Here is a 22,567-nt window from a genome sequence, read left to right as displayed (position 1 = left end):
GTTAGGCCTGACCGTGATTTCCTGCAAAAAACTGATAAGAGACTCGAACACTAAGACTATATATGCGGCTTTTTAGAATTAGTTAGTACTCTATATGACCATTTATGTCTTAACAAAGTTTAAAATGTATATATATCTATATATATTAATCTTGTAAATTTTGATATAAATTTCATACTTTAAGAAAAGTTTAAAGAATCAGAATAGAATCAAAGAGTTGAGATTAGTAATAGAATAGTCCCTTAATTAATTTGGCTTCTCTCCTGTCCCATAGCAGAAGATGGCTCTTTTCTTCTGGCATGATACAGGGAGTTTGCATTTTCCTTTTAACAACATGCTTGAGTTTAAAGAAGGAGCGAGCCATTCTCCAACTCCAAAGTCAGCTTTAAATTTTAATTGAACTGGGACTATTAGAAGTTAAATAGTGTTAAATCTTTAAAGAAAAGCAGAAACAAACATTTAGGAAGACATAAAATTTTTTAGATAACATACCCATAGGCCATTTCACTCTGTTTCTTAGGATAGACGATTTGTCCCTTTTCTTCAGTTGTCTCATTTGTCCAGCGTTCTTCAAATTCCTTAACCTTCATTCTCCTAAAAGACAAAAACAAAAACCTTTCCCCAAGGTTTTTTTGGGATGTTCCTTTTTTGGCAAGTTATTATCTGATTAAATGAAAAGGCATACGTTACTGGTGTAAGTTAGTTTAAATTGGATGTTCATGATAGTTGATGAACTATCACCTCCTCTAATTAAAAGGTTTCTCTTGTTCAAATCGAACCTTTATCAATTTTGATGGTACCCACAGCTTATCTTCTCCTGTAGAAATAAAAGCAAAACCTCATCCCCAATGTAATACATATCCTGGTTTCCATTCTGAGGTCAGCACATCCTTAAAGTATATAGGTTGATTTAATTCTGTAGTTTTTTCTATTATCCAATGTCTCTCTGCAGCTGTTGTTCCTTTCTCATTGGCATTGAGAAAATTCAAAGTTAATAGAGCATTATGTAGTCTATTTCTGGAGGGTTTTGTTACTCCTTTTTGTTTATTTAGCACATCCTTTAGAATTCTGTTTGATCTTTCTATAACTGCTTGACCTGTAGGATTATGTGGTATACCTGTAATATGGTTTATATTATAATAAGCAAAAAACTGTTTCATTTTAACAGAGACATATGATGGAGCATTATCAGTTTTGATTTGTGCAGGTATACCCATAATGGCCATAACTTCTAGCAAATGAGTGATTACAGAATCAGCATTTTCAGAACTCAAAGCACTTGCCCATTGAAATCCTGAATAAGTATCAATAGTGTGGTGTACATATTTCAATTTTTCAAATTCTGCAAAGTGAAACACGTCCATCTGCCAGATTTCATTCCTCTGAGTACCCTTTGGGTTACATCCTGCTGGTAATGGCGTTTGATTGTAGAAGGAACAAGTAGGACATTTCTTTACTATTTCTTTGGCTTGTTGCCAGGTTATGGAAAAATCCTTTTTTAAACCTTTACTATTTACATGATGTTTTTTATGAAATTCTGAGCCCTCCAGCACATTTCCTATCAATAATTTATCAATCTCATCATTGCCTTGTGCTAGAGGGCCTGGCAGACCAGTATGGGATCGGATGTGAGTTATATATAAAGGATGACTCCTTTTTCTGATTGTATCTTCTAATTGAATAAATAATGAAGTTAATTCTGAAGCATCGTGGATAATTTCTGCAGTCTCAATATGTAATACTACTCTTTCAGCATACTGAGAGTCAGTTACTACATTGAGAGGTTCTGAAAAATCCATTAATACCAACAGAATAGCATACAATTCTGATTTTTGAACTGAATTATAAGGACTTTGAACCACTTTACTTAAATTTTCTGATTTGTAACTTGCCTTTCCTTGTTTGTTGGCATCTGTATAAAATGTACAAACTCCAGATATGGGTTTTTTCCTCACAATTCGAGGCAAGATCCAATCAGCTCTCTTTATAAGATCAATTCTATTGCTTTTGGGATATTTGCTGTTAATTTCTCCCAAAAAATTACTACAAGCTTTTTGCCAAGCTTCATTTTCTATCCATAATTTTTCAATATCCTCCTTTGCTGTGGGATGTTCTGTATGGCAAATGTGTTGCTAATTAGTCAATAAATAAAACACTGATTGGCCATTGGCTAGGCAGGAAGTGTAGGTGAAACAAGGAGGAGAATAAAGCTGGGAAGTGGAAGGCTGAGTCAGAGAGACACTGCCAGCCGCCACGATGACAAACAGCATGTGAAGATGCCGGTAAGCCACGAGCCATGTGGCAAGGTATAGATTAATGGAAATGGATTAATTTAAGTTGTAAGAACAGTTAGTAAGAAGCCTGCTATGACCATACAGTTTGTAACCAATATAAGTCTCTGTGTTTACTTGGTTGGGTCTGATGGCTGTGGGACTGGCAGGTGATAGAGATTTGTCCTGACTGTGGGCCAGGCAGGAAAACTCAAGCTACACTCCTTAGTTAAAGGTACAACAATTTCTGCTGGGTCTATTCCTGCTAATTGACGAAGTCTCAATTTTCCTTTCCAAATCAAGTCAGAGATTTTTTCCACATAAGTTTTTAATTTTTTATTTGGTAAAAATATCCATTCTAATATAATATCTTCCCTTTGCATTAATATTCCTGTTGGAGAATGCCTAGAAGGTAAAATAACCAAAATGCAATCCAGCTTTGGATCAATATGATCTACGTGCCCTTCATGTACTTTCTTTTCTACCAAGGCCAATTCTTTTTCAGCTTCAGGTGATAATTCTCTTGGACTGTTCAAGTCCTTATCACCTTCTAAGGTTTTAAACAAATTATTCAGTTCATCATTTTTTACCCCAACAATAGTTCTTAGATGAGAAATGTCTCCAAATAATCTTTGAAAGTCATTAAGAGTCTGTAGTCTATCTCTCCTAATTTGTACCTTTTGAGGTCTAATTTTTTGAAGTTCTATTTTATACCCTAAATAATTAATAGAATCTCCTCTTTGTATCTTTTTAGGAGCAATTTGTAATCCCCAGCAAGGCAAAATTTTCTTTACTTCTTCAAACATTCTTTCTAAAGTATCTGCATTTGAGTCAGCTAATAAAATATCATCCATATAATGATAAATTATAGATTTAGGAAATTTTTTACGTACCACTTCTAATGGCTGTTTTACAAAATATTGGCACAAAGTTGGGCTATTCAACATTCCCTGTGGGAGAACCTTCCATTGAAATCTTTTAACCAGTTGAGAATTATTATAAGTAGGCACTGTGAAAGCAAATCTTTCTCTGTCTTTTTCTTGTAACGGTATTGAAAAGAAACAGTCTTTTAAATCAATAACTATGAGAGGCCATCCTTTTGGTAACAGAGTAGGCAAAAGAATTCCAGATTGTAAAGAGCCCATTGGCTGAATTACTTTGTTAATTGCTCTAAGGTCTGTTACCATTCTCCATTTACCAGATTTCTTTTTAATAACAAATACAGGAGAATTCCAAGGGCTGGTTGATTCTTCAATATGATGAGCATTTAACTGTTCTTCCACCAGCTCTTGTAAAGCCTGGAGTTTCTCTGTTGTTAAAGGCCATTGCTGAACCCATACAGGCTTATCTGTTTTCCATTTTAAAGGTAGAGCTGTTGGTGTTTTTGGAAAATTATCAGTTGTGCCCTGTTCTTGTATGACATGGATGGCTGGTGAGCACTCATTAGAATAATATCTTTTAATATTTCTCTCAGAAACATGTACTAATTTATGATTTGTTTCTGAGATTGGAGGGATATTAATCTGAGTAATCCATTGTTGTAACAAATCTCGACCCCACAGGTTCATAGCTATGTTAGCCATATATGGTTTTAATTTTCCTTTCTGTCCTTCTGGACCTATACATTCAAGCCATCTTGCACTTTGTTTCACTCGAGATAATGTCCCAATTCCTAACAGTTGAACGTTTACCTCCTGAAGAGACCAAGTTGGATGCCAAAATTCTGGTGCAGTTATGGTAATGTCAGCACCTGTGTCTACCAGACCAGACAACAAAACACCATTTATTTTTATTGTTAGTTTTGGTCTTTGTTCATTAATAGAAGTTTGCCAAAAAATTTTCTTTATGTTTTTTCCTGAATTTCCTATTTTCTCTGTTTCATCATCTCGACTAACATGATTTATTCCAATAGACATTTGGTTATTTAGTTGCTTTGAGTAGGGGTTTCCTCTACAACTGCAGGAAAGGTTTGAACTGGATTTACTGTGGGGGCCTGCCTGAGGCCCCTCTGGGAGTTTCCCGAAGCTCAAGGCAGAGGATTACCCTGTCTGTCCCTTGTTGATCTACATTCGTTGGTCCGGTGTTTTCCCTTACCACACCTTCTGCATACTCCAGAAGGAAGGGACATTCTGTTGCCAGTATTCCTTGAAGAAACATTATTTCTAGGAATGACTTGTTTACAATCCCTTTTCAAATGTCCTTGCTTTCCACATCCAAAACATCTAACATTGCTCAAACCTTTTGAAATTGCTTTTCCTACCCACATATCATCATGGTCATAAGCCTCAACATTAACTGTATCTCTAATCCAATCTTCCAAAGGTGCAGATCTTGCCTTTAATGGCCTGATTATTCTTTTGCATGCTGCATTTGCATTCTCAAAGGCCAAAGATTCAATTATTATCTGACTAGCCTCTGAATTCGGGACCATTTTCTCTACTGCTGAAGTCAATCTTTGTAAGAAATTTGTGAAAGATTCTTTTGGGCCCTGTATAACCTTTGTAAATGACTCAGTTTTTTTTTTTTTCCTGGTTCTTCAACTCTGTCCCATGCATTCAAAGCTGCCGTTTGACATAGAACTAGGGTTTGGACATCATATAAACATTGTGTTTCTACTGAAGCATATTGGCCTTCTCCAATAAGCTGATCCTGGCAGACTTGTATTCCGCTATCCCTCCATTGTTTTTCTATATTTTTAGCCTCATTATTGAACCACATTTTCCACTGGAGATGTTGTCCGGGTTCAAGAACAGTCTGTGCCAATTCCCGCCAGTCCTTTGGTATAATCCTATTACAAGTTGACCAGGTGTTTAACATTTGCTTTACATATGGGGAGTGCATGCCATAAGATGCTATTGCCTCCTTAAATCTTCGTAGGTCTAACATTTTAACTGGAGCCCAAGTATTTTGTTCATTCTCTTCATCAGGTAGCTGCTGTACGGCTACCAGATAAATTAAGGGTGATTATGTGAAAACTGGCTTTCTTTCCGTAACCTTATGATCCAATTTTGAAACAACTTCACTGTTTATTTCTTCTGTCTGAGTTTGAATTTCTCTATAATTCATTTTTACTGGTTTAACAAGTTTTTCTAAGACTGTTATCCTGGCACTTAAATTGACTATCTTTTTAAATAGTAAAATGAGGATAAGAAAAGTAATAAACTGAATAATTCGATCAATATTAATCTTTTCATATAGTTGTTCCATTGTCAGAGTGCCTAAAATTTCAAACAAAGCCCAATTTTCTTCCAATGTATACATAAAGCCCATTTTTTTTTTTAATGTAGAAAAAAAATCTCTTTTAAATAGATATGTTAATTGACTTACCAAGCCTGGGTAGAACAGTAGAATCCCAGGGAATTTCAAAACAGCCACCTGGTGTTCGAGGTGTAAATCCAGAGAGAGAGAGAGAGTTGCAAGTAGCTCCAGCAGCGGGTCAGTCAGGCCTGGGCCCGAGCTAGGCAGCCGGGCCGCCCAGGCCGGAAACCGGACCCGCCGCCAAGCCAAGCCAAGCGGTTTTTAATGGATTCTTGTCACGTTGGGCGCCATTTGTAGATGTAACCAACCTTCTTATTAAATAAGAAACACAGAACCAATGCAAAGAAGAAAGCCAAGAGATCAGAGCTAAGAGCTAAAACCTTACCCTTCCTCCTGCAGTGGTCCTACCTCTCCGAACTAGCTACCCCTGTATTAAAGTCTTTATATAATGTTCCTGTTCTGCCTTCTCATTGGTTGTAAACCCAACCACATGACCGCCTCGTCACGGCCTGTCTGTATAGGCCTCCAGGTTTTCCTTGCTTGGTATTGAGATTAAAGGCAAGTGTATCCAATAATGGCTGTATCCCTGAACACACAGAGACTTACCCAGCTCTGCCTACCAAGTGCTGGGATTACAAGTGTACGCCACCACTGCCCTGCTTTCCTATGGCTTGCTAATAGCTCTGACCCCCGGGCAACTTTATTTATTAACATACAAATAACATTTTAATACAAATAAAATATCAGCATAATATGGCATTTAAAATACTTTAAAAATTTAGACTTTCTGGACAGTGAGACATGTCTGCTCCTGGCAGCACTGATTTACTTCAGAGAAGAGGATGGGCATCGAAGACACTCCATATGGAGTTTATCTTCACCTTGGCAAAAACAGCCATTTGGGCAAGAAACTGTTCTTGCCTGGACTGCTTGATCAACTGGACATGCAGGACCCATAGGAAGGTGACCACTGAACTTTGCTTGACAAAATGGTCCTTCAGGTTCCTGCTTTGCAGAGGAAACTGCCAGACATTCTACAGGACACAGAGAAAAGTGACTGAGAGACTCTAGGCCTGTGGGCTGAAGACAGATGCCCCAACTTTACAAGAGAACTTTGGATGACTGACCAGGCTGTCAGCTGTCTCTGTCTACCCTGCAAGACTTCCGAAAGTTGCTTGCATCCGTCTCCCATTTCTCAGGTAGTATTATATCCTTCTGAGGTCTTTGATGTGGTTGAAGACTAGATACTTACAATTTTCCTTAGTTATGATAAAAGATAAGTTAGATATAAAACCTTAAACTCACAAATATAAGATAGATAGGATACCTTCTTTAATATTGTAACTGTAATTCTTGCTCGATAATTGTTTTGTTATATGTAATTTTACTATGTTAAAGTTAAAACCTTCCTTTTTGAAAAAGAAGAAAAGGGGAAGTGCTGTGGATATCACTCTGTATAGATAAACACTGATTGGCCGGTAGCCAGACAGGAAGTATAGGCAGGACTAACAGAGAGGAGAATTGAGGGAACAGGAAGGCAGAGCAAGGGACGGGCTGGAGCCGCCGCCAGATTAAGCAAGATGTAAGGTACCAGTAAGCTACAAGCCACGTGGCAAAGTATAGATTAATAGAAATGGGCTTAATATAAGAGTAAGAGCTAGACAATGATAGGCCTGAGCTAATGGCCAAGCAGTTTAAATAATGTAAGAGTCTGTGTGTTTATTTTATAAGTGGGCTCTGGGACTGGCGGGACTTGGTGGGAGCTGGAGACAAATTCTCCAGCTACATATACTCCTTGAGTAATTAGCATGCCCATGCAGAGAAAGCGGGAGTTAGACACAATGCCTAACAAAAGCAGCTTCTAAGTGCCTGTTACAACTCAGGCAAACTGGTGGGCGCACTAAAACTTAAGGCTACTACATTAGCAGTCACACTATTACCCAGTTAGTGAAGGCCTCCACAAAACATAGACGAGCAGAGGTGGCTTCTGTAGCAGCTTTGCTGTGATCAGACCTATAAACATGGCAAGGCACAGCCCTGTAGTTTACCGGATACCAACAGACATAGAGGCTATGAAAGATAGTCAAGAATGGTGTTGGGGAAAGCAAACTGACCATCATCTACAACATAGCACCTTGCTGAGTCTGAGGCTCTGGTCCCTTAACTTTGTTTAGTTGAGGGAGAGTATGGAACTGAATGTGAAAGGCCTAGCTGTGACTCATGACAGCTGCAGTCTCTTGAGTCAACATGGGGATATGCTCCTGGAGGTAATTTTCATGACATCTTGTCCATGATTCTTAAAGTCCCATTTTCATTTCACCAGGAAGTGGGTGTGCCATAGACCTCCTAAATCAAGGCCAGTGGAGAAGGCTGAAGGTCTTGAGATTTGAACATTTGGGCCAGTCTTGTCTGTAGTAGAGGCACAGCACTTGCCAGCAACACTCAAGCAGACACCAGATGGCCACTGACCAACAAGGGAAAGTCAAGTCCTGACAAGGTTCCCTCAACACCCCTTAGTGCAGTCTTCAGCCATCAGAAACAACTGTAGAATGGGGAGAGCCAAACACAGCATAACTAGAATATCACTACTGGGCTGGAAGGCCAGGCTCTCCCTGCTTTGAGCTTGCTCTTCTCGGCCTACAGTGCCCACAGCCAGGCAGGCAGGCCCCTAGACAATCATCCTCCACACCCTTTATGCTTTGGATATGCCCTGCAGCTCTCTCAAAGGCACTGCACTGCTTCTGTTGTGTCTCTGTTCATTGTCTACAGTGACCTACTGATAACCACTGGCCTCTAACCTTTTCATCTATTTCCCCTTCAATTACAGTTATCAACAGCGGTGGGACTCCCTCCCATAACAAGTTAGGCCCAGCTCTGACCCCAGCTTGGAGCCAGACTACTGTATTTATTAAAATCATCTGTGTTTATCTTACCTGCTCAACTGTGGGCTCTCACATTTCTTATACACCCTTAGAGCCTCGGGATCAGGTTCTAGATTTGATACGGAATAAGTACTCATTATCTTTTGCTAAACTGAAGAGCCCTCCCACAACAGTCTAGCGCTTTTGAAATGGCAAGCAACTTCTTCCCCACTTCTGGTGCATGTCTTCAGTACTCTTCCTAACTTGAGTGTCCACAATGTTCCATCTTCCCACTGGTAACCACCAACTTTCCATCCATTGACTACTTGCCCTTTCCTCTCCCCAATTCACATAGGCTAAAATCAACCTAAGGCTAAAGTCTCCTTGACTCACAAGCAAGAAGACCATCCCAAGCTCAAATTTCCAGTCTTCAGTTTTGTGACTCAATGGAAGATCAGAGACAATACAGACAGCATGAACTTGGATATCAGACAGACCTAGGTTCAAACTCAACCTGTTTTCCCAACTGATTCATGAAACTCTCACTTTTCTGAGTCTAAAGTTTGGGTGGGTTTTTTGTTATTGTTTTTATTATTGGGTATATGATATGAGTGTGCAGGAGGAAGTACAAGCCACGGTGAACATACATGTGAAGGTCAGAGGACTTTGTGTTGAACCCAGGTCATTAGGCTTATGTAGTAAGCATTTCACCTGCTGAACCATCTTGCTGGCCCTGAGTTTGAATATTCCATGTAAAAAACACATAATTTCTCCACAGGATTTGCTTTAGACTTGTAAACATGGTAGATATCAGCCTTGCTATACATTTATTGGACACCAACCAGCCATACAGGCAGTAAAAGGGAGGTAAAAAGTGAAGCTGGAGAGGGCAAAATGGTAAATGGCCATCACCTACAACACAGTGTCCTGTCTAGACAGGGATTAGTCTCTCAACTTTGTTTCACTGAAGCAGAACATGGAACAGAATAGAAAGGCCCATCTATAAGTCATGCTTACAATAAGTGCTGCCAGAACTCCTTGAGTCTACCTACTTCTGCATGACAGGGTTTTTCTACATAGCCCTGGCTGTCTTCGAATTATGGAGATCCGCTGTGGAATAATCCTCTTGTACACTGTAAAGATTTGTCACTCAAACTGGTTTAATAAAAGCTTGGCCAGGGCCGGGCGGTGGTGGCGCACGCCTTTAATCCCAGCACTCGGGAGGCAGAGCCAGGCGGATCTCTGTGAGTTCGAGGCCAGCCTGGGCTACCAAGTGAGTTCCAGGAGAGGCGCAAAGCTACACAGAGAAACCCTGTCTCGAAAAACTAAAAAAAAGCTTGGCCAGTAGCCAGGCAGAAAGTATAGGTGGGATGACCAAACTAAGAATGATAGGAAGGAGAAGGGCAGAGTCAGGAGTCGCTAGCCAGACACAGGGAGCAGGAAATGAACGTGCCATGCTAATAAAGGTACTGCCATATGGCAGAGCATAAATAAGGAATATGGGTTAACTTAAAATCTAACAGCTAATTAGTAATAAGCCTGAGCTATTGGCTAAGCATTTATAATTCATATAAGCCTCTGTGTGTTTATTTGGGACTGGGCAATTGAGACAGGAAACATTTGTTTACAGAGACCAGACCAGCTTTGAACTTATGAGATCCACTTGCCTCTGCCTCCCCAGTGCAGGGATTAAAGGCATGTGCCACTATGACCAGATTTTTTTCTTTTTAAGTAGAGTCAAGATGTCTACTTCCAGGTTTGGTTCCCGAGAAATAGACCTAATCATATATTGTATTTCAGAAGATTCCAAAACAGAGCTGAAATTAGGGTGATGAAAGTAAGCTAGATAGAATGCTGCATGTTCATGCAAGTGCTAACTCTGTACTTACATGAACCCAAAAGTAAGGGACTCATACCTAGTTATGAGAGAATTTTAAAGTGAGATAGCAAGAAAAAGAAGCTAAGACAGTTCATACATTTAAGTTGTTATGGGTGCTATGATGGTCCAACTCTACAAGAGGATCCCTGAGAAAACAGTAAATGTATCTCAGTTGTTCCACCTGAGACATGAAGAAAATGGGTTACTTATATACTCCAACTTCTATTTTTATTGGCCAAGAGCTGCACCAGAGCACTAGTTCTTGGCACTTCCAGCTTGTGCCAACAGAAACTAAGGGACACCTGTGGATGTAACGGTCTTATTAAATAAGAAACACAGAGCCAAATGCAGAGTTAAAAGCCCAAGAGGTCAGAGCAGTAGCTAAGAGCTGATACTAAAAACCCTTTCTTACCCTTCGCTGCCACTGCCATCCTTCCCCTTTGGAAAGATATGATAAGATAAAAACGTCAATTATTGAATCTACTTTTAAAAAGGGACTACTTGTTTTAAATAGGATAAGTAATGAAAATTTTTTGTCAGAGTTTATCAAATGTTACTGGACTGGACATTGTTAATATATACAAGGAGTTTTTCATCTGAATCTGTCAAATGTTAATGGACTAGACATTGTTAATATAATTCTTGACTGTATATCTTGTATATACTTACTGGATATAGTTTTTCTTGTATTAGTTATAAGTTTTTTTTTTTTTTTTAAATTTTAGACAAAAAAGGGGCAATGTGGTGATATTGTGTTCCCCAAAATATTGTGCACCCTAATAAACTTATCTGGGGTCAGAGAACAGAACAGCCACTAGATAGAGGCCAGAAAATGGTGGCACACACACCTTTAATCCTAGCCTTCTGGAGGCAGAGATCTGCCTGGATCTCTGTGAGTTCAAGGCCACACTGGAAACAGCCAGGCGTGGTGACTCACGCCTTTAATCCCAGGAAGTGATGGCAAAAAGCAGAAAGGTATATAAGGCATGAAAACCAGAAACTAGAGCTGGTTAAGCTTTTAGGCTTTTAGCAGCAGTTCAGCTGAGATTCATTCTGGATGAGGACTCAGAGGCTTCCAGTCTGAGGAAACAGGATCAGCGAGGAATTGGCAAGGTGAGGTGGCTGTGGCTTGTTCTGCTTCTCTGATCTTCCAGCATTCACCCCAATACCTGGCTTTGGGTTTGTTTTTATTAAAAAGACCATTTAAGATTCGTGCTATAGACACCTTCTTACAACACACAGTTGTAAGTATTTTCAATAAAGCCCTGTGAGTATACAGTCTATAGAAGGGAAAGTACCTGGGTAAAGTGGGTCAGGTACAGCCTCTGATAAGGACAAAATGATCACAACTATGATGTTGTTAGATACAAGTCTCCCCCAGTTTATAGCACTAGTTTGTTTAATTCATGGAGCTTTGAAATTCCCCATGAGCTGGCAATCTTTCAGAAGAACTACCCAGAGGCCCCAGGAAAGTTAAGTGTCTAAGATCCAGGCTTCCTGTGGCTCACGGGTCTTGGGTAGTTGCCCAGTGTGCTCACTCCTCAGATAAATGTTTCCTCTTGCAGCTGCAGACCACCTCTCTGGTCCTCCACCTCTCACTGCAATACTACTGATGACATACAAAAGTAGAGTAACGTAAGCCGGGCAGTGGTGGCGTACGCCTTTAATCCCAGCACTCGGGAGGCAGAGGCAGGTGGATCTCTGTGAGTTCGAGGCCAGCCTGGTCTACCAAGTGAGTTCCAGGAAAGGCGCAAAACTACACAGAGAAACCCTGTCTCAAAAAACCAAAAAAAAAAAAAGTAGAGTAACGTTAGCGACAGTTGCTGCCACTAATTCATTGCTGCCACTATACATTTGTAGCAAATGTGTTTAGCATCTTTATAAACATTTTGTTAATACTGAGAACACTTTAAGTATTTTTCCCCTCATTTTACGGACAAGTAAACTAAGTCCAAGAAGGGCTGAGTAACTTGTTTCAGAAGCAGGGTGCAGACTTGGGTTGATCTGACATAATTGTCACTCTTTGATTAAGGCACCTACTGTCAAGACTACAGTAAGGGATGACAGATTGGACAAATGAGCAGTCCCCACTGAAGGCAGTTGTGGGGGTTGGGGGGGGTCTTCTCTTTCCTTGAGTCCCATTTAGGCCGAGAATTCCTGGTCTTGCTAATCTATACCCTTAGCCAATGGCCCACATTCTCTAGAGCCTGCTCAAATTTTAGCTAATCTCTTTCTAGAAGCAGCACTTTCCCTTGACTTCATATATAGAAATACAAACTACAGCATTTACAGAGATCTACCTCCTAAATGGCCAATTAATGAGAGATCTAAAATGAGGGTTATACTAATGGGACATGTCTGGTACACTTTTCCCCAGGAGGAAAAACAAGAAAACCATCAGTACTGATGTCAAAAGCCCAAGGTTTTCTTTAGAAATGAAGAGAGTCCATGACTGGTCTCACAGCCATGGGTATACAGTCCTTTTACTTGTTCCTCTTCAACTGTTTCCTCATCTCAGAGTTGGTTATATGAGGAGATATATATGTGTGTGTGTGTGTGTGTGTGTGTGTGTGTGTGTGTGTATGTGTGTGTGTGTGTGTGTGTGTGTGTGTGTGTGTATGTATATATATGTTTCTATGAGGATAAAATGACAGTACATATATTGGCTGGACTGTGGTGATTGATCAAAAAATAAGAAATTGTATGTGTGATGCTGGTCGCAGTGTTGGCACCAACCCAGAGCAAGACATTGCCTGTGGTGGGAACAGGTATTTTCCATCTTGACTACAACTCAAGGAGTTTGTGTGCAAAGGGCATGACATAGTCCTTAATGTCTGTACTGGGTCTTCCAGTCCAGCTAAGAATTCCCCAGTGTGGCACACATCTCATCTTCATTTTAAAATAAAAAACAGCTTTAGATATGATGAATCACAAGTTAGGCATCTGAGTTGTATATTAGTTTATCCTGGTCTAAGATCCTGTACTGTTGATATCTACCTCTTACAGTTTCTTTCATTCAGCTGTCCACCAGTTGGCTCTTCTACACCCTTGTCTGACTACCTCCTTTGGTTAGCTCCTTCTGCTATTGGAGTCTCTCACTTTGGGTCCCCTGGGCACTAAGGATAAACCACACCTCTCTACTGCACTGGAAGGGCTCAGGCAACACTGTGGAGAATGTGTACTGCTCTAGTACTGCCACTGAAACAGAATTTGCTGCTGCCACATGATCTGTAGCAGCAAACAAAAAAAATCTGGTTTAAACAGATAACTGTGCCTGGTACTCCCACTGGTAAATCTACTTTGAAAAAAAACTACATAGGAACTAATACAACAGTGTTCACTTAAAAATTCCAGGGGAAGCTGGGCAGTGGTAGCACACACCTTTAGTCCCAACACTCAAAGGCAGAGGCAGGTGGATCTCAGTGAGTTCGAGGCCAGTCTGGTCTATAGAGTGAGTTCCAGAACAGCTAGGGCTACACAGAGAAACCTTGACTTGAAAAACAAAAACAAAACAAACAAACAAAATTCCAGGGGAAGGATGGCAGGTCACATTTCTATTTTCCTGGCTTACAATTCTTAACTGGGTGAGTAGAGCAAGATGAACTTATAGGTCACTGAATCAAAGAGATAACAGTAAGTAGTGGGATTCAACATCTTTGGTACATCCAAAATGATGCCAGGTTCAGTCAATGTTCAGAATTGTGCAGTGCAGTTAAAATGAATGTGGGTAGTATGCCAAAGATTAACTATGAAATTCATTCAGGAACACACAGTTTATGAGTGAAAAACTACCTCTTCAATTAAAATATCCTCATCCAAAGCTCACAACAGAAATATAAAGAAAAAAATCTCCATATATTGAAACAAGATTTCATATAAACATAGATAAATATATTTAAAATTTATAAGCAAATTCAAATAGACTGTTGTAAAACAGAATGCTGTTCACAATTGTCTGAAAAGATCTTATAAAACATAAAAATCAGGATGCTGAGTGGGTGCTGGTGGTGAAAACGATAGGGTCGAAACTCTCACAACAAACTAGAGACCACTATAATTAATAAACATGACCAACCCAACAACAATGGTTCTGGTCAACTTCCAGTCCCAAGAAAGTCAAGATTTTCTCCTCCTTCCTCTGCCTGATTTGGTTCGTGACCGGAAAGTAAATTGGTCTTTAAAGTCCACTAAGCAATTTGTGGCTTCTGAAACAGGAACAAAAGACTTGATGGGAGACTCATTTAAGTTGAGCTGTGGTAGGGAACTCTGCATCTCTCTGCTGCAGCTAGCCTCTTCCACCTCTGGTGAAGATATCCTAGACAGAGAGAAAAAACTCAAGTGAGACATATTACGTGTGTATGTGTGTCCAGCTCTTTAAAATTTTTTTCTTTATGTGTAAAGATGTCTGCGTGTATAGTTGTATACCACATACATGTATGCCTGGTGCCCCTCAAGGACAGAGGAGAGTGCTAGAGCTCCTGTGACTAGAGTTACAGATGGTTGTGAGCCACCACGAAGATGCTAGGAATTGAGCCTGGGTCCTCTGGAAGAGCAGCCAGTGCTCCTAAACCCTGAGTATCTCTCTAGCCTTTATTGGAAAAAAAAAAAGGGGGGGGAGGTTTCTCACTGTGTAGACCCAGCTAGCCATGAACTCAGAGATCAGTCTGCCTCTGTCTCCCATGTTGGGATTAAAGGCGTGTCCCACCATGCCTGGTTTCAAGTTCAACATGAAGCTGGTAAGCACCAATTATGAGCTATGCACTATAGTGGAGGCTTTAAATTATATTAGCACACATAATTTCTATAGTACTCTAGCCATGTAAGTTGTAAGCATTCTGCTTTTACAGATGAGAATACTGTGTAAATCACATAATCTAAAGCCATGGAGACATGGAAAGACTGTGGAGTTAGATCCAAATTCCCAAATCTGCTAGAATTTGGATGGGAATTGAAAAGAAGAAAAGAGTAACGCATAACCCTACTTACTTTAACGTCAATACAGCTATCCATCCAGTTCTTAATCCAGATATAACAGGATCATCAGGTTAAAGAATTGTGTTAGTTCTACAGTGATTTTTATTTTAGCATTTTTAATTATCACTCCTACACAAAGAATCCAGCATTAGGCTCACACTTGCCAGAGCTGCTGACAATACACTTCATGCATAACCCAACTTACCTGAAGGCTCTTGCTTCTGAAGACTTGGTTTTTTCCTCTACACCTGGAGAGATAAAAGTACTAACATTAGCAGTCATAGCTTCTCATTGTCTGGTGCTTTTCATCAGGCCTATTCAAGTAGCTCAGCTCTCCAATCCTTAGACCAATGGAATGTGAGCATTAGCATCCAACAGGCTCAGCTGCAGGTAAACACTTCTGAATGAATCATTTCTGAATAAATCTACTTCAGATCTAGACTCAGGCAATAAGGGCTGCCAGGGGAAACTGCCACCTGAGAGATTCACAACCTGGTGATCTAGAAGCAGGATGTGAGACAGGCTCTTTTTACAGTCATCGTAAAACAAAACAGATTTGCTTGGTGGTAATAAACTATTATAACTAGACAGTAAGCAAGAAGTTACTGTACAATTTGTATTTGGCAAATTTTAACAATAGCAACTAACAGGAACAATAGCATCTAACATCCAGCAAAAGCCTACTAATGCCAGGGAATATATTTAGTGCTTTACTAGATACAATCCTTGCAATCGCTAAAGTTAGTATTACTATTGCTCCTGATGAATCTACCCTAATGCTCCCTAAATACTAGAAACACAAAGAGGAATTACTTCCTACAATTTCGTAGGAGTGTAAGTGACACTAAGCTAAAGGTAATGATTTACAAACATTGAGAAGAGGCAGTAATATCTGCATGTGTGGTTTTCCATGACTGTTCCTTTAGAAGATCTATTTTCTGGCATTTTGCAATTTGGAACCACTCCCCAGTTTAACAGGCAGTTCAGACTCTAGCTTTATAAAGCATTACATTAAAGCCATGATGGGTTAAGACAGGGTATCATCTCCTCATCCTTCCTTGGGAAGAGATGGCCTAGATTAAATTTCAAAGGCTAGCTGATTGGCTCCAAAACAATTTACTTATAATCCCAACAATCATCTGAAGGGTGAGATTTGCTATCTTCACTAGAAGGCCTAGACAGAAATCCAGATAAATGGTCTTGGGGTCTTCACCTGTGGTCTTGTGTTCAGACTGTTCCAAGAGGCTGAGCAGTCGGCCTTGACTGTGACCTTTTTCCTATGATGGAGGAAAATAAGGCAGTAAGATTACTTCATGGCTAGACTTAAAACACAGTTGACTTAGTGTTGTGAAATAATCTTTTTGTACACTGTGAAGATGTGTCACTCTGACTGGTATAATAAAAAGCTGAATGGCCAATAGCTAGCCAGGATTTCTGGGCAGAGAGGACACTGGGAAGAAGGCAAAGATGCCAGGAGACACAGAGCAAGCAGTATGGGCAGTATAGAGATAAGGTAATAAAGCCAGGAAGCAAAAAGTAAATTATTAAAAATGGATTAATTTAAGTTATAAGAGTTAGTTAGAAACAAGCATAAGCTAAGGCTAAGCTTTCATAATTAATACAAGTCTCTGTGTATCTCTTATGAGTTGGTGGCTCAAAGAAAAGCCCAACTACAATTTAGCCCAGATCAAATCTTTCCCAGAAGAGAAATGTGGTGGCACAGCTGCACTAGGTTAGTCTCTCACTTGATAACATATGAGAGTAAATGAGAAGAACAGAAAACTGTAATGAAGGGGTTAAAGCACCACATCATGAACACAGCTGTGTTGCCAGGAGTGATGCACACCTTTAACCCCAGGACTCAGCTGCAGAAGTAGGTAGATCTCTGAGTTCAAGAGCAGCCTGGCCTACATAGCAAGTTCCAGGCCAGTCAAGCTTACACAAGGAGACCCTATAAGAAAGAAGGAAAGAAAGGAGAGGGAGGGAGGGAGGGAGAGAGAGAGAGAGAGAGAGAGAGAGAGAGAGAGAGAGAGAGAGAGAGAGGGAGGGAGAGATAAAGAGAGAGAGACTCAAGGATGGCTTTAACATCAAATCAAATCAGTCCATAAATTACATCAAAGAAGAGCCTTTGGGCTGGAGGGTTGGTTCAGTGGTTGAGAACATGCTGCTCTTTCATAGGACCAGAGGTCAATTCCCAGCACTCACATGGTAGCTCACAACTGCCTGTAATTTCAGTTCCAAGGAATCCTAGGCCTCTGGCCTCTAGAGTCCTAGGGCACTGGACTCATGTGCACATACCCTCACACAGACACACACAGATATACAACTAAAATGAATAAAAGTAAATCTTAAAAAAAAAAAAAAAGAACAGCTTCTGCCCTATGTTAAATTTGAGATTTTTAAAAACAAAAACAACAAAAAAACAGTTTCAAGGCAACTTCTACAGGCAGTAATAACAAGATAAACTGGTGGCTTAATGATGAAGAGCACTGGCCACTCTTCCACAGGACCTAGGTTCAATTCCTAGCACCCACATTACAGCTCACAACTATAACTCCAGTTTCAAGGGACCTGATGTCCTCTTCTGAACTTCTCAGGCACCAGGTACACATGTGGTACACAGAGAGACATGTAAGTGTATATAATACTCATACACATAAAATAAAAAGTTTAAAATATAAAAAGAAACTTTTAAAAAAGAAAAATAAATTGGCTCTTTGGTATAAATAAGCACTCACCTATAAAACTCAACTCCCAAATCACCTGATTCAGGGGCCAGAGAGGTGGCTCAATGATTAAGAGCACTTGCTACTCCTCTAGAGGACCCAGGTTTGATTCCCTGCACTGACATGGCAGCTCACAACCTTCTGTAACCTAGTTCTAGGGATCCAACACTCTTTTCTGGCCTCTGTGATACTAGGCACACATATGGTACACAGACATATATGAAAGCAAAACACCCATGTACATGAAATAAATATTTTAAAATCATCTGATTCATCGAGATGTTACTTCCTTCTGACATGATGGAGATGGGTTTGGTCTCCCTGCCCAACTGTGTAAGTGGTTAGTATGCTAACAGTTCTTGAACACATGTTGCTGCTTTATCTCAGACCCTAAATTAAGACTTGCCCTTCCTGATCTCTCATCACAAGGCCCAGAAAGCCCTTAGATCCATTTTCCCACACACCAGGACCATACCCTATAGTTTCTGAAGCCTAGACACAGAAGGGATTCAGAAGTTATTTCACATGTGTTCCTAACAGTGTGGACATGAATTCCCTACATTTTCTGAAAAGCAATTTGATATATTTCAAAAGACATTGAAATGTTGACTTACACTTCAAGAAATAACTGGTAGTTCAAGGATGGGTTAATGGTATTTTCCTCCATTTTTAAATTGTCATTATTCTGTTTTGTTTTTATTGTTTTATTGGAGTTTTGCTGTAGTTTTTTTTTTAATTAGGGTCTCACTACCTACCTCAAGTTGGTCTAAAACTTACTATGTATCCAGGACTGGCCTTAAACTCTCACACCTCCTGAGTGCTGGGATTACAGGAGCTTGCCTATGCCAGCCTTTAGACTGTTTTAAACAGTTATAAATACAGAAGGATTAGGGGGAAAAAACCTAAATTTCAGTAATAAGTTGATGGTTAAGTGACCATCTATATGATACAAACATTAATAATAATGGTTTTTGTGGGTTGGGAAGCAGGTGTTAGAGGTGGAGGTGGGGCTTAGAATTGCTATGTAGACCAGGAGGTCCTCAAACTTATCATGATCCTCCTCCTCCTCTGCTTCATTAGTGGTGAGATTATAGATATGCTCTGCCATACCCAGCTAACAGTAATGTTTTAGAAGTCTAAAACTAAACCCAGAGAAATGTTTACACTGTACAGTAGAGCTTCTTATCCCACTTGGGACCCCTTCTCACGTAAGAAACTTTTACATGATCTTGGGTATACAGGTAAATAAAACAAATCTAACATTTATTGATAATAAATCATAATGAAAATTATCTAAGGATAATTCTTTGGACTATATATAATTTTATCATTTACTAAAGATAAAAGCAAATGTGCATACTAAACAAAATGGATGCGCTTGTGGTATGGTTTTAGTTTTTGATGTTTTGGCTTTTAAGATAAGGTCCCGTTACCCAAGTTGGCCTTGAACTTGTTATACAGCTGATAATGACTTTGAACTTCTGATCCTCCTGTTTCTACCTCCCAAGTGCTAGAATTTTAAGTGTGCTTTTGTCATCATGCTCAGTATTATAGGGTACAGAGCTTCATTCATGCTAGGTGCAATCATTCTACCTCTAAGTCAAAACTCCAGCCCACACTTGTATATTTTTACATAAGAATTAAATCCTGGCCCAGCGGTGGTGGCACACACCTTTAATCCCAGCACTCAGGAGATAGAGGCAAGTTGATCTCTGTGAGCTCAAGGCCAGCCTGGTCTATAGAGCAAGTTCCAGGATAGGGTCCAAATCTACACAGAGAAATACTGTATCAGAAAAAAATTAAATCCTGCTGAATATCTAACACTGCAAAATGTAGAGCATGTTCAACGCATCTCAGAGTTGATTGATATTTTGATTTTATTATCATCAGTGCTGAGAACACTGCTTTACATAAACACATACTACAAATTGACAGGTATATGCTTAGGGCCATTTCAGAAACTGTTGGAAATTTCTGCCTTAATCCCAAGCCAAAATTCATTATGAATTTTTTAGGCAACCCACATTAGTAACTCAAATAGCAATTTTTAAAATCAAACGTTCTTACAAAATACAACCAAAAGATATACTAATTTGGGAATGGGGTGCCATAGAAATGACTGCTGTGAAAAATGAGGACCTGAGTTTGGGTCCCAACACAAATTTAAAAAACTGGCATGGTCCCAGGCAGCTATGGCCCTAGCATGAGGGTTGGAGTAGATAAAGGCAGATTCCCAGAGCTAACTGGCTAGACAGTCTAGCTAATCAGTGAACACCAGGTTCAATGAGAGACCTGTCTCAAAGGATAAGTTGGGTATCTGACATAAACATAGGTACATGCATGGTAAAATTAAAAAAAAAAAATAAGAGTTATGCTTTCCATAATTAAACCATTATGTTTTTATAAAAGTAGAAACTTTATATGTACTGTAATTGCATAGCAATTAAAACTGCCATAGTCTTGGATCTAAGTGGAGGGTTTCAGGCAGCACCCTTAATCTGTAAGCCCCAGGTCCAGTGAGAGATCCTGTCTCAAAATTGGTGGATGACTCCTGGGGAATAAGACACAAATCTCACCTCTGGCCTCCATACATAAATGCACATATATGCATGCACACATACACACAAACCCCCACCTATACAAGCATAAATCTTATATCAAGATAACTAGGAAGCCGGGCGGTGGTGGCGCACGCCTTTAATCCCAGCACTCGGGAGGCAGAGCCAGGCGGATCTCTGTGAGTTCGAGGCCAGCCTGGGCTACCAAGTGAGTTCCAGGAAAAGGCGCAAAGCTACACAGAGAAACCCTGTCTCGAAAAACCAAAAAAAAAAAAAAAAAAAAAAAAAAGATAACTAGGAAAGAGAGGAGGAGGGAGGGAGGGAAGAGAGGAAAGACAGGGAGAACAGAACTGTAGCTCTTCTTAAAGCACATACCTTTGATTTCCTCGGCCGCTGCTGCTGTTTGCCCTCCACAGTTGCATATACTCTTGTTCTCTTACTCCCTTTGGTCCCATCTCCACCGTCACTCTTTGCAAGCTGGAGACAGGCCTCTACATGACACTGATACTCTCCAAGTGGGACCAGGGACTTACATAGATAACACTTCTCCTTCCTGGGTAATCAGAAGACGGGTGGGAGATGAGAGGGAAGGCAGTTTTAAGATCTGCTTTTGTCTCTGGGCTCTTGGAATGTTTCAAATTGTCTTTTTACATCTCAAAAATGTCTGCAAAGGAGACTTGTCAACCAATGCAGATTCACTCAGTGGGATCACCAATAAAATTAACCCTATGCCAATCATAAGGACTAAGTGATTAGCAGTTTTCCCTGGCTGTTTCTCTGTACCCTGCTGTTGCAGCAGTGGGATGGTAATGAAATCAGCTCTTCTAAATATCTCAAACAATGCTGATTGCTCCTAAGACATAAAACAGTCTGTCAAACGCTTCTGAAATTGAGTGTAATCGTTTCTTCAAAGAGAAGTTAAAATTTCGACAGAAAAGGGAGCACCAAAAAGCATTAAGTCAATAATGAGAGTTTTACCATAGTTGATGAATGTTTGGTTAGTAAATCAAGTCTGTCTATATGATAACTTCCTTGACTCTATAACCTGACACATCAACTAGGAAGTTACTAAAACATGCAGCTCTGCCACAAGTTTTTGCACATAACATAGTCACTGTCATCTTTTTATAACAAACTCGTTCAGAGAAAGGAAAGAAAGTGTGTTCTTGAGGTATCAATGAAGACAGAACTGTGGGAGTTAGTGAAGAATACTTAACTACTTTCTCTGTGGTCAGTACCTTTCAACATATTTCTCAATTAATTCTTCAGCCCCATTAGGAAAGAACTATTCTCCCCAAGGTAGTTACAGTTAATAAATATCAGAACTCATAGCTGATTCATAAATTCATCTTAAACTTCCTTTTCTGACCATTACTGCTCAGTAACTATGGCAAGAAATTAGATCTATGGAAGATTTTCTCTAAAGAACAATAAAATAATAGAAATAACATCTCAAATTACTTGGAAGAATGCAAGTAAAACACTACCTTGTGAGAAAAGTTAGATTAGTATATCTTCAAAGTTTATCAATTAATGCAAAAAGCACTATTAATTCTTACTATTAAATTAGTACAAAAGTAATTTTGTTTTCTGCATTGTTGAATTTGTCATTTGATAATGAAATACTCATAAATATAGTTATGATACACATCATTTTAATGCATATTTTTTACTTTATGGGTTTTTGGTAATGACATAATACTTGCTGTTTATATTTATTTTATAATATGGAAATGGTGTGAAACAAAAATTTGAGCAGTTTTCTTATTTGGCTAAAAATAGGTGGTAAAACAGCTGAAGCAATTTGCAACATCAATAGGTCTTTGGCCCAGAAACTGATAGAGTATAGTTTTGGTGGTTCAAGAGCCTGGAAGGGAAGGAGCTTAGTGGTTGGCCACAGGAAGTTGACAATGAGCAACGAAGAGCACTCACTAAAGCTGATTCTTTCATTTGACTCAAGAAGTTGCCAAAGAGCTCAATGTGAACCATGCAAGTTGTTCAAGTATTTGAGGCAAATTGGAAAGGTAAAAAGGTTTGATAA

General features: G+C 39.6%; 1 protein-coding gene across 6 annotated transcripts in view; it reads right to left on the bottom strand.

The window, feature by feature from the left end:
* Positions 1-14,137: 14,137 nt before the first annotated feature.
* Positions 14,138-22,567, bottom strand: part of Uimc1 (ubiquitin interaction motif containing 1) — an 88,058-nt gene continuing 79,628 nt past the window's right edge. For all 6 annotated transcript variants that reach the window (XM_059262878.1, XM_059262877.1, XM_059262882.1 and 3 more), the window contains 4 exons: positions 20,902-21,079; positions 16,456-16,519; positions 15,448-15,490; positions 14,138-14,583 (listed from right to left, as the gene is read on the bottom strand). In XM_059262878.1, the coding sequence (XP_059118861.1) occupies positions 14,385-14,583; positions 15,448-15,490; positions 16,456-16,519; positions 20,902-21,079 (484 nt within the window). In that variant the 3' untranslated portion in view covers positions 14,138-14,384. The remainder of the gene's footprint in view (positions 14,584-15,447; positions 15,491-16,455; positions 16,520-20,901; positions 21,080-22,567) is intronic.

Source organism: Peromyscus eremicus, chromosome 5 (genome assembly GCF_949786415.1).
Source record: "Peromyscus eremicus chromosome 5, PerEre_H2_v1, whole genome shotgun sequence".
Classification (NCBI taxonomy): Eukaryota; Metazoa; Chordata; class Mammalia; order Rodentia; family Cricetidae; genus Peromyscus; species Peromyscus eremicus.
Note: the sequence above shows the minus strand (reverse complement) of the source record. Positions and strands in the feature narration are given on the sequence as shown.